Genomic DNA, 19,092 nt, shown 5'->3' on the forward strand with positions numbered 1-19,092 from the left:
GTTGTAGTCCAAATCAAATCAAAGCTCTGCTAGCAGCAGACCAGATCACCCTCCATTTCACCAAGCTGTGGTATGGACTTTGGGTAGTTCTGTGGTGCCTTTTTGACTACCCTGACCCTTATTACATGAAGTTTGTACCTGTTCTCAGGTATGTTGTTCAGTATTGTGTGCAGACCAGCAAATACCTGGACATGCTGAGAACTGAACTGGATTCCAGCCTCTGCATGACTCAGGGGCTGGGCAAAAATAGCCTCAACAGCTCTTCATCAGCTCCCTCCCAAGGGGATATCATGATTGGTTTCTGCTGTTCCTCGTCCTTGTACCGAATTCCCTTTCTTGTGGATTCCTTGTCTGTGCCACAGGGAGCTTAGGGGTGAGCCATGCACACCCCCTATTCACCCCTTGCGCTTGCCTGTTTCTCTTCCTCCCATTGGCCCAGTAAGCCCCAGCTTCCTTTGTTACACCAATCCTACACCTTTTCCTCTTCACACACACGCATTTGCATCCTTGGGAAGCGGCCAAGGCCCTGGCAGGATCCAGTGCCACAGTGCCTGCCCTGGCCCCATCCCTTAATTTGTTTTGTGGCCCAACTCTCAGAGCAGCACCAGTGACTGGATCCAGACAGCGTTTTAACTTACCCCAACCTGTCATCTCTCTGGTAGAGCATTGTAGAGGAGCTAAAAGGGTGGTCAGGTCCAAGCACCCATCACTGCTTTCAGCAGTGTCAGCCTGACCAGGTAAGGCTATCAGGTCTCACTGACAAAGAAAGCCCCCCCCCCAACCTAGAACTGGCCCTCTGGTTGACCAGGTTGTGCTTCTCAGTCTTAATGTGATATGTCGTTTGTTCCCAGATCACTTCTCACGGGAATGCATAGCTTCCCAGCTCCCACTAGGTGACACACTATAGACACAGCCATACCATATATTTAAAGCACTATGGTACAAATTTAAGCAGCTATGGCTTCCCCCAAATAATTCTGTGTTCTGTGGTTTGTTCCCAGGTACGACTCCCAGAGTGATTAAACAATACTATTCCCAGGGGTCTCTGCCAATTGTAGCTCTTTGAGGGGAACAGAGGTCTCCTAACAACTGTCAGCACCTTTAACAAGCTCCCAGAATCCGGGAGGCGGGGGGACACAACTGTTTAAACTGGTATCAAAGTGCTTTAAATGTACCGCATGAATGTGACCTCTGAGAACCCAGTATAAGCCTATCACAAAACGCTTAAGGGCAACCAGGCTGGCCCATTCCCACCTTCAGAGCAGCTCGGTGGTTTGGGATATCAGTTTGCCCACCCGGGGATTAGAAGGTCAGAGCTCTGGAAGCATTATTACCACACCGAGCCCTTTCCAGCAATGTAAAAGTCTTGCGTAGAATTAATGTACAGAAATTGGCAAGCCATGTTCCCATTTTTACTGCCACCTTTCAGGCCTCTCTGCTAAAATCCCATCTTCTCATTTATTAAAAAAAATTCATTCATTCACATATATATATATATATATATATATATATATATATATATATATGTTTTCATTAATCTCTCATGACAAAATTTAGGGCTGCGAAACTGGCAGTTGTTTCGGCTTTTAGGACTACATTAGCTGGCGTATTAAACAAAATGTGTCACTCTCGCAGTATCTTCTGCAAGAAGCTAAATCAATTTCCTCAGCCGTTTCCATGCACCACTTTATCTAAAAGCATCTGAATTATCATTTACAGCTAAGATGCTTTATTAGCAGCTGGCTTGAAAATTGCTCTATGGGAGAGAAAAAATTGTGTGTCACTTTATAGTAATTTTTAAATTGGTGTTAATCCAACATAGTAAAGTATTTTTTATATAAGGGTTGGGGGGGGACACCCAAAAACCTTTTTTCATAATTGTCATTTTGGCTTAATGAGATGTTATCTTTTTCTTTTTCTTCTTTATTTTTGCAAGCCAGCTCTGCCATGGCAGAGAGAATGCTATATGAAGTAAATAATATTTGGGGTTTCCATCATAGAACTGTAAACATACTGGACTTAACATAATACCTTCTCGTAACTGAAGGCTCAAGTTGGGCAACTTCAGCCAAAAGGCAGGGAGGGTGTGTGTGTGTGGGGGGGGGGGAGAGAGAGAGAGAGAGAGAGAGAGAGAGAGAGAGAGAGAGAGAACAGTGATATCTGATGCCTTTTGTGGAGAGTTTAAAAGCACACAAAAATAGCTATACCAAGTATCAACAGTGGGGTACTCATGGACCCACACAGCCCCCGCAAAAAACCTCCAGTCCCCATAGCATCTCCTCCCCCCCACTTCCCCCATTGAAATAAGGCCTAAAAGAAGCATTGTATTGTATCCAATAAAACAGGATGTGTGTTGAGTTAATACTACAGTGGACACTCGGGTTGCAGACGTGATACATGCGGGAGGCACGTTCGCAACCTGCAGCATTCGCAACCCGCAGCACCGTGTCTGAGCACGTGCGGGATTCGGCGCTTCTGTGCATACGCAAAGCGCAATTTATCGCTTCTGCGCATGTGCGAGCGCCAAAACCCGGAAGTAACCTGTTCCGGTACTTCCGGGTTCAGCACGGTGCGCAATCTGAAAACACACAACCTGAAGCGTCTGTAACCTGAGGTATGACTGTATGTATGTTGGTTTGTCGTCCACAACAGTTTCTTTGGTTTGCCAAAGAACCCACAAGTCCCACAAAGGTTGTGATCTCTGTGATGGTGTAGAGGAGAACCCTGCAACATTCCCTGGCCATATCCACACTATACATTTAAGGCACTATGATACTACTTTACACAGTTATGGCTTCCACCAAAGCAACTTGGGAGCTGGAGTTTGTTAAGGGTTCTGAGAGCCGTTATTTCCCTTATTCCCCTCCCAAAGCTACAGTTCCCAGACCATCAGAGACCCTACCTGCCCATAGACTGTCTTGCCAGAGTGGTGCATGCTCTAGTTATCTCCCGCTTGTACTGCTGCAATGTGCTCTATATGGGGCTACCTTTGAAGGTGACTCGGAAACTACAACTAATCCAGAATGCGGCAGCTAGACTGGTGACTGGGAGCGGCCGCCGAGACCATATCATACCGGTCCTAAAAGATCTTCATTGGCTCCCAGTACGTTTCCGAGCACAATTCAAAGTGTTGGTGCCGACCTTGAAAGCCTTAAACGGCCTCTGTCCTGTATACCTGAAGAAGTGTCTCCATCCCCATCGTTCTGCCCGGACACTGAAGTCCAGCGCCGAGGGCCTTCTGGCGGTTCCCTCACTGCAAGAAGTGAGGTTACAAGGAACCAGGCAGAGGGCTTCTTGGTAGTGGCACCTGCCCTGTGGAACACCCTCCCAGCCGATGTCAAGGCAATAAACAACTATTTCACTTTTAAAAGACAATTGAAGGCGGCCCTGTTTAGGGAAGTTTTTAATGTCTGATGCTGTATTGTTTTTAATATTCGGTTGGAAGCCGCCCAGAGTGGCTGGGGAAACACAGCCAGATGTGCGGGGTATAAATTATTATTATTATTATTATTATTATTATTATTATTATTATTATTATTATTATTCCCGGAGAACCCTGGACACTGTAGCTCTAAGAAGGAAATAGGGATCTGCTAACAACTCTCTGCATCTCTCGAAGAGGATCCAAAGGTTATTGGTCTCTCAGCTGAGTTGATGGGAAAGCCTTGCAGTCCCTTTCCTTCAGAAAGAGGGGAGAGATACAAATTAAATTATTTGTCATCATCCTAATCTCACTATCTACTTTTGCCTGATGAAGCTGGTTTATTAGCAGGGCCAGTGGGGAGAGGCCTTGGAGCCCCACATCTGCCTTTCCTGTAACCAAATACGACAGACAAGATATTTGTGCTTATTTATTTATAAGCATATTTATAAACCACTAAGTCACAAAAAAGTCAAGGCAATGTACAATAAAATAAACAAAAAAGAAAAAAAACTAATAATGAAGTACAGAACAAATGGCTAACACTGACTCAATAAGTTTGATTGACTAGCATAACTTTTCATTCATCCTAGTACGGAACCTGCATTTTTAAAAATTCTGGTTTTGACCCAAAAGTGCATTTATTTGCTCACCTGCTTTGCAGTTCTGCCAATGACTTTTGCACGGAATCCTTTTACCTTGCAGTGGTATGTCAACAGAACAGGCCCTCTTATGTTTTTGACCTTTCTTTTCTTTTCTTTTGGTGTAGGTTCGAGAGGCGAAGAGATCTCCGAAGAGGACCCACAGATCGACATTGCAACCGTCCAGGATATGTTAAGCAGCCACCATTACAAGTCTTTCAAAGTCAGCATGATCCACAGGCTTCGGTTCACCACAGACGTTCAGTTAGGTAAATTGGTTTGCACCACTCAATGCTAACGAAAAACAACAATCCCATACATGTGACCATTTACCTACCATCTTTCATTCCTAGTTTTTTCTTCACTGACATTTACAATATACCTGTCGGGGACTGGGCAGGGGAGGAATGGTGGAGACCGCCTCCTCCTCCCCATTCTGACCCTTCCAGGGAGGAGGAAGAGGAAGACGGTATATATTAACAACAGTGGGTTGCGGAGATCACAGCTCAGAGGCAGATGAGGGGAAAAGTTGGGAAATAATGGAAGAGGAGGAGGAGGAGGAAGCAGGGCAACAACTGACAAACATGGTGTCTTTAGAAAGCATTACAGACCCTCCATCTCTCAGAACCCAGGGAGCCTTGAAAGTAGGAGAGCAAAGAGCAAAGAGGGCATGCAGCAGCACCCATAGGAGAGCCGATGAGACTGACGAATGAGGAAGTGGGAGAGACGGGGTGGATATTCACTCAGGACAATGCCATTATCCAAGAGGCTGGGTTCTGTGGCCTCTCTCTGTAAATATTGAATTTAAAAAGGATGGTAATAAACCTTCCCTTGACCTTATACTTTCCTGGGCAACCAGCCGGGAGCTGCTGACAGCATCCTGACAATACCTGCTATTGTGTAATCCAGGGATAGCTAATATGGTGCCATCCAAATGTTAGACTACAGCTCTCATCAGCCGCAGCCAACATGACTGCTGGTGAGGAATGATGGGAGTTGTAGTCTAAGAACACCTACGAACGTAAGAAGAGCCTACTGGATCAGGCCAGTGGTCCATCTAGTCTAGCATCCTGTTTTCACAGTGGCCAGCCAGATACCCATGAGAAACCTGCAAGCAGGATTCAAGCACAAGAGCACTCTCCCCTCCAGCAGTTTCCAGCAGCTAATATTGAGAAGCATTATTGCCTCCAACAGTTGATGCAGAGCATAGCCATCATGGCTCATAGCCATTGATAGTCCTCTCCTCCATGAATTTTTCCAGTGCTCTTTTAAAGCCATTCAGATTGGTGACCATCACTGCCTCCTGTGAGAGTGAGTTCCCATAGTTTCGCTATGTGCTGTGTGAAGTACTTTTATCTGTCCTGAATCTTCCAGCATTCAGCTTCACAAGATGTCCACTGGAGGGCACCACATTGGCAACCCCTGGTGTAGTCCCTACACCCAAATGGTACTAGGATGGTATTCCCTTCTCTCATTTCCCTTCCATGCTTAACTCTGACCTCAGATGGCGGAGAGGGGTGGAATGGGAGGGTGCAAAGGAAAAGGCTGGACTGAATTTTCAGGAGTCCTGGTTCTCTGGGTGAAATTTTGTGTTGAAAAACGCAATGGGGAAAACATAAGCAGTCTGATTGTAATTTCAATCCAAATAATTTGCATTAAGTTAGATTGCAGAATTTCTCAGTGTGGAATTTTGAGTTATTTGAGCTGCTTCTTTTTAAGCCCAGTGTGCACCCAGCCCGGTGGGACGCAGGTGGCGCTGTGGGTTAAGGCCTCAGCGCCTAGGACTTGCCGATCGAAAGGTCGGTGGTTCGAATCCCTGCGGCGGGGTGCGCTCCCGCTGCTCGGTCCCAGTGCCTGCCAACCTAGCAGTTCGAAAGCACCTCCGGGTGCAAGTAGATAAATAGGGACCGCTTACCAGCGGGAAGGTAAACGGCGTTTCCGTGTGCGGCTCTGGCTCACCAGATGCAGCTTTGTCACGCTGGCCACGTGACCCGGAAGTGTCTCCGGACAGCGCTGGCCCCTGGCCTCTTGAGTGAGATGGGCACACAACCCCAGAGTCTGTCAAGACTGGCCCGTACGGGCAGGGGTACCTTTACCTTTACCTTGCACCCAGCCCTGATGAGAGCTTAACCATTGGCCTTTTGCAGCCTTCAGGTCTCAAGCACATGTGTGTTTTTGTGTACAAGAGCCAGGCAATAAGATGTTTTATTTCCCGGAAAGTTACATCCACTCTGAGGCTCCCCCCCCCCATCTTTTCTGCTTTTTGCTTTTGGTGTGCGCGCATGTGTTTATTGCCCTGTCTTGTTAAGGAAGGATTTATATGCTGGTGCTGACTGACCTGTGTTTTCTGCTCTTGAGCAAACTATCTAGGAGTGATAGTTTCCTTCCAGGGAAGTTTGACTCACTTGTATCTGGAAGCTGTCAGAAATAAGAGCTTGAAAAGGTCATGACAGATCACTAAAGATAAATGGTGAACGCAGAGAGGCTGTTACTGGGAAAACAAATGGCTTTTGTGTCTTTTGGAATGAAGGGACAAACTTTGCCTAGAGTCCTGGTGCGACCATCACATGTTTTCTCTCCACCCCCCTACACGCAAATTCGTAAATCCCTTGCGTATTTTAAAACCGGTGTGGTGTGGTGGCTAGAGTTTCAGACTAGGACCTGGGACACCAGGGTTCGAATCCTCACTTGGCCATGAAGCTCACTGAGGGTGGCCTTAGGGTTGATCACTGCCTCTCAGCCTAACCTACCTCACAGGGTTCCTATCAGGATGAAATGGCAAGTGGGGAAAAGCATTCATGGCACCTTGAGCTCCTGGGAGAAAAAAAGGTGGGATGCAAATGCAGTAAATAAGATTTAACCTCATAATTTTAATTCAATCTGGTTTTGTGAAATATATTCAATTGGCGGAGGCTGCCTAGAGATTACTGCTTCCCTGTATACAACCCTGTGAGAGCAGAGAGCTGGCCATCTCCTCTGCACTCTGCCTGCCAATCAGCATAGAAGCAAATGGCCACACTGGATGGAAACGGGTGCCGTTGTTATGCTATGGTTTTTTAGGTTATGGGAATTGGAGGGGGATCTAGGCATGCAACACACACACACACCATTTGCAGCATAAAGTGGAAACAACAGAAGACAATTTTGTTCCAACAAGTTTTCCTAGGTGGACAAACAGGTCTCTGCCACAGGCATCTTCTCTATGCTGGGTTGAGGCCAATGCCAGTTCTGTCTCATAGTAAACACAATGAAGTTAATGGGCTTGACCTACTCAGGCTCATTAACTTCAGGAGGTTGGATGCAACCCCTCAGGTTTGGTTTATTTTCCATGTTGTTTTTAACTCTCTTTGTTGCATTGCCTTGAGACATATTCGCAGAAGGCAAAAGAGGATTCGTTGTTGTAACAACAATAACAGGGTGCATTCAACAAACATTTACCGATCAGTTTTCCAGCCAGCCCAGAGCTTCCTCCAGGATACTATAAACTGCAAGGGGCTAGAAGGTTCTTCAGTTTTCACCATGGGTAGTCTCAGATTGGAATTCCCAAACTGGAGCCCCATATTCCTTCTCAGCTTGCGTGCACCTCTACGTATCTTCCCCCTGTAAGGCAGCTTCCTACACTCTTTTTTATATATATATACATAAAAACAAACAAAACCCTAAAAACAATTTTTATTGGTTTTTAAACAAATACAATAACAATAACCAGCATTACATCTAGTAGTGTTTGTTCTGTCCATTGACTTTAAAAATTAATTCACACATTCAAACCTATTACTTAAACTAACGTCTCCACTGAGAAGATGGAGCAGGTATAATAAGGACTTGATTTTGGACATTAACATAGTTAAAGAAAGGGGTCCCTGTTTCTTGAAACGTGTCTCTATTCATTATGCCTTTAATTGCCCTCCTGTGTCTGGTGAGACACTCAGACATTGCTGTATCCCAGATATTGCTTCCTGCGTTCTTATTTGAATTGGCCCTTTGTTTATAATCCTGAGGACTAGAATCTTACTCCATTTTTACAGGAACAAACATTGCTCAGTGGTAGAACACCTGCTTTGCATGAACCGTTTACAGCATGAGCCTCTGTTCATGTGCAACTTACCCCAGATCTCATTGGCTCATTCAACTGAACTACAATGATTGTAATATTTGGGGCAGAAAACCTGCTTTGCATGCAGAGGGTCCTCAGTGCAATTTCCATCAATTCCAGGTAGGGCTGGGAATGTCTCCCACCTGAGATCCTAGAGAGTCTTTGCCAGTGAGGTTAGACAGAACAGAACTAGATGGACCAACCTTCTTATTTGGTATGAGGCTGCTATTTTGTTTGTTGTTTGGTTAGGACCAGGTGTAAGAAAAATGCTACAGAACTGATCAAACTACACAGGTTTCGGCATAGTGCAAACCCAGCCAAATCCCCACAAATGCTACAGGATTGATGAAACAATACAGGGGTGTTCGGCATTGTGGAAATGCCCCCCAAAAGGGTGGAGGTGGCAATAAATGATGCAGGGGGGAGAAAGAGGGGGTGGGAATGGAATTGACAAAGGATGCGTGGTCCTGCAGATCCATGCCTGAGCGAGGAGGTGCGAGCGATGCGATGATAACGGTTATAATAGATGGGGGTATACAGCAACAATTTGCAGATAAAAATAATAGGAAGTTTAAAGTGCATTTTACATGATAAAGGAAAGATGAAATGGGGCGAGAGAGGGGAGTTTGCTCCATCCGAGGTGGCTCTGCAGTCTCTGCCTTCATTCGTGTGTGTGTGTGTGTGTGTGTGTGTGTGTGTGTGAAGTAGCCTCCGTAGGAAAAGATTGATGCAACCAGAAGTGACCTTGGCTTGGAGCAGGAGTCGGTGATGTATGTATGAGCATCTCTCGGCTAAATGGACCCAGATTTGTAGTGCTAATATACATGGAAACCCAGAACCAGACTCAGGATGGCAATAAATCAACAGCCACTTTGGGTGTCATTTCTGGTTTATATTCCACTATTGTTCTATCACTTTAATTCATGTCACTATCATCTGTTCATCTGGAACAGTTTTATATAATTTTCCAGTGGAGTTACCTGACAAATCCTATCAAATTAACATGGGTGCATTAACAATATTGACTCCACTCTGTGCGAATTCTTAGAGTGGCACTGAATGAAATGTTTTTTTGTGTTTTTTTGCTGTTTGCCTTTTATGTTGTTTTTAATAAAGGGAAGAGAAGGCCCACAGGGACTATTTGTATTTGTTTTTTAATCTATTGAAGAAAGAGGATGTATGAGAGAAAAAGTATTGTGGTTTGTTTCCATTATAAAGTAGCTGTGCCTTTTCATTCTGCACCACAGCTGGGCAAAAAATAGGAAGAAGTTTTTACGTCAAGCCAACAGATGCTAGTAATATTTCCACAGGGGAGATATGTAGATTTGTTTATTTGTTTATTTATTTATTGGACAACTGATGCTCAGTCTGCCAAGAGTGAAATGCTCTAATAAGGAAGCTTCTCTCCTGATAGAGAATCCAGCGTCTCCTCTTTCTCCCCCTTATTAGTTCACACACTACCGGCGTCCTTTTGGGCTCTTGACACCGTGCGTAATTGAAATATGGGATCTGGGATGGGAGGGGTGGGTGCTCGGGTGACAAATTGCACCACTTGATTAATTGAAATGCGCAGTGCCTTTGCTGGCGGGGCTGCTCCCAGCTCGGCTGCAGTGGTCAGGTTCCAAATGAGGGTTACGCTACATTTGGCCGCCCGCAGGAGCTAAGGTTAACACAACACGCGTGGAGGTCACCTGTTCCTCCTGCCTCCTGTTTCTCTTTCATGCCAGCTTGTCATGAGCTGGGTAGGTGCAGCAGAGGGAGCAGCTAAAAGGCAATGGTGGCTGCCACCTTGCTCCATCCCTGTAGTGGCGCCCACCTGGTGAGTAGGTTGCAAAACCCATTTGTGGTATAGGGCAGCAGGGTCTATTTGCAGACAGGTTGAAGGAATGCTCCCTCCCTCCCCAAACCAAGAGCAGAGAAAGTCTGCATTGGGATGTTTAGCTGTCTCCTATTTGTTTATACTCAGAGCAGATACAGATAGGTAGCCGTGTTGGTCTGCCATAGTCAAAACAAAACAAAATCCTTCCAGTAGCACCTTAAAGACCAACTAAGTTAGTTCTTGGTATGAGCTTTCGTGTGCATGCACACTTCTTCAGATACACTGAAACAGAAGTTTCCAGACCCTTCTATATAGTGAGAAGGTGGGGAGGGGTATTACTCAGAAGGGTGGTGGGAATGGGTGATTGGCAGATAGCTGTGATGAGCCTGTTGACGACTCTTAACGACTGCAATAGGTCTTACAGGAAAAAGCAAGGGGTGAGAAGGTGAAAACCAGTAGGAGAACACTTCAATCTCCCAGGACATTCTATACAAGATCTCAAAGTAGCTGTTTTACTACAAAGGAATTTCAGAAATAGACTGGAAAGAGAAGCTGCTGAATTGCAACTTATCACCAAACTTAAAACCATGGAGAGACCTGGTCTGAACAAAGACATTGGATTCTTATCTCATTATACATGACAAAGCCATTTTTCACCTTCTCACCCCTTGCTTTTTCCTGTAAGACCTATTGCAGTCGTTAAGAGTCGTCAACAGGCTCATCACAGCTATCTGCCAATCACCCATTCCCACCACCCTTCTGAGTAATACCCCTCCCCACCTTCTCACTATATAGAAGGGTCTGGAAACTTCTGTTTCAGTGTATCTGAAGAAGTGTGCATGCACACGAAAGCTCATACCAAGAACTAACTTAGTTGGTCTTTAAGGTGCTATTGGAAGGAATTTTTTTTGTTTTGACTCAGAGCAGAGTTACTCAAGTCCATTAATTTCACTGGGTGTAAACCTGGTGTTGTTCTGGTCACCTCAGCATTTGATAGAGAAAAAAAATAAGAATCCTGGCCCCCAAGGCTAAGCCTCTGTGGGCTTTAAAAAAAATAAAATCCTATCCTCATCTCTGATGGATACCTGTACACCTGCCAGTCACAGTCCAAGACCAATCCTAGCTTTGGATACAAACCATAGATATTTAGAATCTGCCAATGGACCCTTAAGACACATGGAATCTGCTGGTGCATCTTTTTTGGTACAGGCAAATCCCAATTTATGCTGTGAGTTACATTCCAAGGCACCGCGTGTTTAAGTGAAATCACGTACCTTACTTTTCCGTGTATAAGACTAGGTTTTTTTACTTTAAAATAAGGTTAACAATCTGGGGAGTGTCTTATACATAGTGTATATGCCCATTTTCTAAATTTGGGGTCCCCAAAAGTAGGGGGCGTCTTATACATGGGGGCATCTTATACACAGAAAAATACGGTAGATTTGAAACATCACTGACAAAGCCTGCAAGCACCCAGTTCTGCCCTCGCTCTGAACCATCCCTTTTTGTGACTTTTTGGGTCACTTCCAGGTCTAGCATTTTCCCCCAGTTTAAAATTGCTTATTTGCTTACAGTATTACAAACAGGTCTGGCTGCCTGAATATTCGAATCTGTGGTGTACATAGCAAGCTTGCGTACTAATTCCTTGTGTTTGGATATGTGAATATTCCCATAACAAGCATTTAAATAGCAGAACCTGCTTGTAAATTCACAGTAGTACAGTTAAAAGGAACCTTTGCCGTACTTAGCAGATAACTTTGCATGCATCAGACAACCAGCCACAACTTTATGAAAACACCAGATCAGTCTGTGACCAAGAAGTTACAGAGTCTACAGTTCCCCAACAAAGGGGAAGGAGCCAAGGAAAAGTGTACTGGTGAGAGAGGCTCCAAGGGCCCCATACACTTCCAACCTTGCCAGGGCAAATTGCTCACTAGAAACTCTCCATGGTGCTGAGACAACAAAGCTGCCTTGTCCCGGGGTGAGCTCCTCTGCAAGGCAGCCATAAAGAGTAGATAACATCAGTATTCCTAATGCTGGAAGACTTCAAAGGGCTGAGTGAAGGTGTCTTTTGAAAATCTCTGGAGGAAGTTGTCATACCCAAAGAACAGATTGTCTGTGGATCCTAAATAGGTACTGCTTTTTTCTTCTTCATGGGAACTGACTCCAGGAGAGAGTTTGCACATCTAGAATTCATTATTTTAAAAAAGGTAAAGGACCCCTGACAGTTAAGTCCAGTCGCGAACGACTCTGGGGTTGCGGCACTCATCTCACTTTACTGTCTGAGGGAGCCGATGTTTGTCCGCAGACAGTTTTTCCGGGTCATGTGGCCAGCATGACTAAGCTGCTTCTGGTGAAACCAGAGCAGCGCATGGAAATGCCGTTTACCTTCCCGCCAGAGCAGTACCTATTTATCTACTTGCACTTTGACGTGCTTTCAAACTGCTAGGTTGGCAGGAGCAGGGACCAAACAACAGGAACTCACCCCGTCACAGGGATTCGAACCGCCGACCTTCTGATCAGCAAACCCAAGGCTCAGTGGTTTAGACCACAGCGCCACCCGCATCCCATTCTTAAGCAGTACTATTTTTCTAGAAAAAGAGGTACCGAAACTCACCACAAATGCCTCAATTGTTCTCTTAAAATGGCAATGGAACCCACCTGAGAGGTGCCAAAACTGAGTTCTGGTGAGTTTCCACTGTTCTTAAGATATTCATCTGAAACAGATGAAAGGACCAACTTGCCATAGAGTGGAAGGACATATGTGTGAAGAGGAGAATTATGATAAACTCACCCCTTTTTAATGGGTTCTTTGGTAATTCCTTCTGTTTCCCAAGTTCAGGAGTGTGTGCTGATCATTAAGTAGTGAACAAACAGCACTTTCAATGAATAATAGGAAGTTCTCTGCATGCTCAGGAAATCACACATTATTCAGTGTTAGGAGGGTGGAACTGTAGGAGAAAAAGAGAGGCAGCAAATTATCATTGTCATTATTATCTATTAAATTTGTATGCTGCCTTTCATCTGAATATCATGGGGCAGTTCAGAACATAAAAATAAAGACAAAATGAGAACACAAAATACATAATAAAACAAAAATAAACCAATTATGCTGCTCCCACAAACACATTTAAAAGCCCATAGAACGTTTAATCAGAAAAAGGCCTGGTTATAGAGAAATGTTTTCACCTGCTACCTAAATATATGTAACAGACACCAGACAAGCCACCCTGGGAGAGCATTCCACAAACAGGGAGCCACTGCAGAAAAGGCCTGTTCTTGTGTTGCCACCCTCCAGGCCTCTTGCAGAAGAGGCACATGAAGAAGATGATGAACTGGGTCAGTTCATATGAGGAGAGGCTGTCCTTGAGGTATTGCAGTCCTGAGCCGTTTAAGGCTTTATAGGTCAAAACCAGCACTTTGAATTGGGCCCAGAAACTAATTAGCAGCCAGTGCAGTCAGGCCAGGACTGGGGTAATATGCTCAAACCGTCCTGCCCCAATGAGCAACCTGGCCACCCAATTGTGCACCACCTGAAGTTCTAAACTGTCTTCATAGGCAGCCTCACACATTGCAGTAACCTAACCTAGAGGTTGGATTCCCCCCAGGCACCTGAAAACAACTGTGTGTGCCATGTACCCAGTCCCATTGCCATGCCAGGGCTTGCACAGCAGACTTCGGAAAGTCACTGCACAGGTTCCTGTCTGCTTATGGTGAGAGGATGAAATAGGAGCCAGAACAGCACTAGGAAGAGGGAGCTTTGAAGGCCCTGATGCACTAGCTCCCGCAACTCCTATGAGGAAGGGCTGGGACTCAGTGGTAGAACATCTGCTTTGCTTGCAGAAGGCCCAGGTTCAATCCCCATCATCTCCAGATAGGGCTGGGAAAGACCCCTGAATGAATCGCCACCGGAGAGCCACTGCCAGTCAGTGTAGCCAGCACTGAGCTACATGGACCAGTGGTCTAGCTTATTCTACAACAGCTTCCTATGTTCTTATTTTAATCAGCCCTTTATTTAGAATCATGAGTGCTAGAATCTTACATTAATTTCTATAAGAAACGCTCTGTGGTAGAGCACCTACTTTCCATGCAGAATGTCCCAGGTTAAATCCCCAGCATTCCAGGTGGGAGGGGGTCTGTGCCTGAAACCCTTGAAAGCCTCTGAGAGTCACTGTAAGCAATAGTGAGTTAGATGGACTAATTGTCTAAGGCAGTTTCCCATTTTCTCTATGTTAAAAGCTCATACAAATGAGCACTGAAATGAAATTAAAATTCTAGCAGTGTTACTGAACTGATTACACAAGATTTGGTGTCAACAAATGTGAATGCTAGCTTACCAATCATGGCCATAAATTTAATGCGGTTGACCAATGGTGAAGGCTTCTGTTATGCACTCCTTCTCAACAGTAAAAAATAAAACTCACTGGGGTCAGCATTTTAGTGTGAATTCCCCCTATCAATGCACACATTTGCATGTAATGCAAACTTTTTTTGCAAAACAATTTCCATTGATATAATGCATTTATATGCGCTCCTTCCTGAAGCACAGGCTCTTTCGTATATATTATTTGGCCAGCGAACTGCACTGCGAAATTCAGAGAAGTGTAAATTTCAAAGGACTTCTGTCTTTGGGTTTGTGCATTGTTTTGGAAAGTGCAAATTTAGAAAGGTTTGCCAAAGTCTAATTGAACTTAACAGTGCTTGCTTCTTCAGTAGACATGTAAAATACTAGAAGTTGATGGAATGAATGCTTTTCTTTCCAGTGCATTAGTGAACTGTGGAATCGTGTTGAGGGGTTTTGACGTTCACCTCCATTTTTAGTTTTGTTTATAGATGCAATGGGGACACGTCCTTGCTTACCAAGAGTTCTCTGTGTGCACGAAGAAGCTATGGATTGGGGCTAGGAAACGGCTGTGTGTTTTCATATGAAGAGCCAGGTTAGGCTCTTGCAGCAAAACACATTAGTTTTGCCTCAAGCCCCTTGATAATTTTGCTATATCTTTTGTGCTGTTTGGGGTTATATTTTCCAGAGATTGTGATTGGGGGGGGGGGCAGAAGGAGAGTATTTGTATTTCTTAGACCTCCCTTTCTTCTCCCTTCCTTCCTTTAAAAATGATCTCAGAATAATCTCATATAATTTTTTTAAAAAATCTGAGAGAGAGCTGGGGAAAGAACCTCTCTGCTTTTTCACTCCCCCGCCCCCTTTAGACAAAGAAACAGCTTCCCCTGCATGTTGTTTTTAAATACTCTTTATTCCTTTTGCCTATTTCAGCGTGACCTTGACCTATAACTCATGACCTAAAAATGTAATTACTTTTAAGTCTTCCCCGCACAGCTGCCACTATGAAAAAGTATATAGAGAGGTTTGGTCACTCATGTCAGAGGAGAAACCTTGTAATTGTAAGTTAAGCAATGAGATGCTGTCCATTCTTGCTCCGCACAGCAAGGTTGTTGCTTTCGAGGAGAGGAGGGATGGGGAAACCCATAATAGAATCTGTTATAAATTACCGAGCCTCTCCCAGGGTAGATTAACTTCTTAGTTAGCTCCTTTGGCATCTTGGAGGAAGCAGTGGCTGTTAAGATTTGCTTCCTTTTCTTTCTTTCTTTCTTTCTTTCTTTCTTTCTTTCTTTCTTTCTTTCTTTCTTTCTTTGTTCATTCACCAGTGAAATTCAAAGGGGTGAAAATACAGTGACTGTGTTACTACTCAACATGCCAGACTGGAGACTTTGTTCAGGAGGCAGCATATTTATATTATATTATTATATTATATTATATTATATTATATTATATTATATTATATTATATTATATTAATATGTTTTATTATATTGTAGATATATAGTTAAGAGTTTCAGGCTTCCTTCCAAGATGTCCTCCTCTCTCTGGGTGAAGTGCAGAAATAAAAAGTCCAGATCAATAATTCATAACATCAGAACTCCAGTTTCAACAATAGCCAAACTGGCGAGAATGGTAGATTAACCCAACATGTGAAAGCAAATATGCAGCACAGTGGATAAAGAGCAGAACAAAAGCCAACACACAAATAACAGTGCACTTGAACATACATAGGGAAAGGTCATAGCTTGGTGGTAGAGCTGCTGCTTTGCATGCAGAGAGCCCCAGCTTCAGCCCCTGTTGCCTCCAGGTAGGACTGGGAATGTCCCCTGCCAGGCACCCTGGAGAGCTGCTGCCAGTCAGTGGAGACAATACTGAGCTAGATACACCAGTGCTCTGAGTTAGCGTAAGGCAGATTGAACCCAGCAAACACCAGGAAGGCCACACGCAAACATGGGGGCAGGGAATGTTAAACCTGCTCGCTCAAAAACCTGCTTGCTTCTTTTTGTCTCTGGGCACTCAGGCATTTCGGGAGACAAGGTGGAGGTGGATCCTGTAACAAATCAGAAAGCCAGCACTAAGTTCTGGATTAAGCAGAAGCCCATCTCCATCGATTGTGAGCTCCTCTGCACTTGTGACCTTGCAGAAGAAAAGAGCCCAAGTGAGTATCCTGCCTATCTTCCCTGTTTCCTCCTAGCCCCTTCTCACTTCCCTTCCATCCACCCTGCCCATCCAACCTATTGTTTTATAGATTATAAATGCCACATTGATTTCTCAGTCATATAATATGCCTTTTGTTGTAATTGTGATGTTTAGCTCATTTTTAGTCACTGTTTTGTTAATAGTGCTGTATTTTATAGATTGCAACTGTTTTATTAATGATTTGTTAATTATTGTATAGGACTTATGCTGTATTTGTGATGTTCTATTATTGTTATTTATTGTTTGTAAGCTCCTTTCAGATTCATTTGAATGAAAAGTGGCATAGAAATACAATAAATCAAATCAAACCGGTAGTCAAATATCCTCCCCTCAAAGGCTTCCCCGCTCCAGCCAAACCCTGCCAGCCAAATTCCAGTGTAGTCCATGTCATATAGCAGTTAAAGTGCTGTACTCCAACCTGGGAGACCAGGATTCAAATCCTCCCTCAGCCATGAAGCTCCCTGGGTGACCTTGTGCCAATCACTGCCTCTCAGCCTCACCTACCTTACAGGGTTGTTGTGGGGATTAAATGAGAATGAGGAGAAACCTGCACACCCCTTTAACTCCTTGAAGAAAAGATGGGATATAAATGCAGTGCTGTGCGATCTGGTGATCTTTGCAGGCTCATCCTTTAGTGCACTGGTGGGGAACCTCTGACCTATGGACCTAATTATGTCCAGCACAGATTCCACCAACCCCACTCCCACAACCTATGTCCCCATCTCACACTTGGTGTTGTATACGGCATCAACCACAAGGCATGTACCAGGTTTTTTTTTTTTTTTGTCTATAAGACTCACTTTTCCCCTCCTAAAAAGTAAGGGGAAATGTGTGTGCGTCTTATGGAGCGAATACAGGCTGTGCAGCTATCCCAGAAGCCAGAACAGCAAGAGGGATCGCTGCTTTCACTGTGCAGCGGATGATCCCTCTTGCTGTTCTGGCTTCTGGCTTTTCCTCCTCCAAAAACTAGGTGCGTCTTGTGGTCTGGTGCGTCTTATAGAGCGAAAAATACGGTAAATATGCAGCTGCAAAGGAACACTGCATTTAGCAGCAGAAGCCAAACTCATTTCATTTCTGTAATCATGAGTGTGTTCTGGTTTAAAGTGAATTCAAAATGTGAAGCTGGACATGTTCAGGATATGATGATGATGATGGTGGTGGTGATGGCAAATGTTAATTGTATGTTTCACAACTGAAACAATACAGTTTGGATATAGGAACATAAGCAGAATCTGGTTGCTGGATCAGATCAATGGCCCTTCCAGTCCAGGTTCTGTTCTCTCAGTGTCCAGCTAGATTCCCCAAGGGGAATCCCACAAGCAGGACCTAAGCACAAGAATACACTCCCCTCCTGTGGTTTTCAGTAACTGGTGTTCAGAAGCATTCCTGCCCCTGTGGCATTAGACCACTAAGTTGAGGGCTAAAACTGCACCCACAAGCATTCTCCCTCTGGGTCAGATGGTTAGAGTGGGTAAGCAGGCAGCAATGGCAGCAGGGCCAAAGACCTTAACGATCAGCAGAGTATGGATGTTGGTAGGTGTCCCACAATGTAAACAAACTGATTCCTGCCCTGACAGTTCGTATGTGCAGGCAGGTAGGGTAAGAATTCATTTCTCCAGAGGACTCAGTTGCCGTTCTGTGCCAGCACCCTTATGATATTATGCAGTTGAAGGCAGAAAATACTAACCTAACAAAACCCAACCCCAATGTGCTCAATCTAGTTAATTTAGACAGGTTTGCCAACATAGTACCTGTGGGCACCAGTGTTCAACTACTGCCTCTTGTGGCACCCACAAAAAGTCTCAGTAAAAATCCCCTCAAATACCCACAGTGAGATGTTGTTTGCTCTTTCTGCTCTGTTCCTGTTCACTCTGGCTCAGCCTCTTCTCTGTGCCCCAATGGCAGCCATTTTGTGTTACGTCTCTCCCCTCCCCCACCCTCTCTCTCTCTCTCTCTCTCACACACACACAGCAGCCATTTTGCAACTGGTGCCTATAGCACTTCCTCAAAATTCCAGTGTGCCCACTAGCTCAAAAAGTTAAGTAACCCCTGGTTTAGGAAAAAAGGATCACTAAATGGGGAGAGAATAGAGGTCCATTGTAACATGCATAGGGCAGAGAAAGTGGACCAATAAATTATTATCTACCCGTCAATAATATGAAATAGATCAAGGTCTCATCCAATGCAACAGGATGGGATTTTATGCCTTCTTTCTTAATTGGATAAATCCTAGATCCAACAGGGGAAAAGTACTTCTTCACAGAATACAGAATTGCGCTGTTGAATTCACTCCTATAAAATGGGACCACACAGTCCCAGATTTAGACGGCTTTTTAAAAAGCAGAGGGTGGCCTGACTGGAAACATTTGACTGGCTGGGAGCTGGGAGCTGGGATGCTGGGCTGGGTGGACCTTTGCATCTCTTTCAGCAGGGCTCTTTCCATTTTTTTATGGAGCACCTGTGCCCCTGGAATAGAAGCTTGAGGGATAAATACAAATACAACTTTGTATGAAATGTGCATGACCAAACAGTTATTTTCTCATGATTTGATTTGATTATTATTGGGGGAAGTGGGATA

At 44.4% G+C, this 19,092-nt stretch overlaps 1 protein-coding gene across 17 annotated transcripts in view; it reads left to right on the top strand.

Moving 5' to 3' along the window:
* Nucleotides 1-19,092, top strand: part of MAPKAP1 (MAPK associated protein 1) — a 185,951-nt gene that overhangs the window by 133,307 nt on the left and 33,552 nt on the right. For 16 of the 17 annotated variants that reach the window (XR_014559940.1, XR_014559941.1, XR_014559942.1 and 13 more), the window contains 2 exons: nt 4,191-4,331; nt 16,336-16,473. Coding sequence is in view for 8 of the 17 variants with exons in the window: in XM_083721202.1 (XP_083577328.1) it covers nt 4,191-4,331; nt 16,336-16,473 (279 nt within the window). In the remaining 9 variants the exon portion in view is untranslated. Of the gene's footprint in view, nt 1-4,190; nt 5,802-6,175; nt 6,880-16,335; nt 16,474-19,092 lie in introns of those variants that run through there. The other variant, XR_014559948.1, reaches the window with a different exon arrangement.

Source organism: Podarcis gaigeae, assembly GCF_964106915.1.
Source record: "Podarcis gaigeae genome assembly, chromosome: Z".
Classification (NCBI taxonomy): Eukaryota; Metazoa; Chordata; class Lepidosauria; order Squamata; family Lacertidae; genus Podarcis; species Podarcis gaigeae.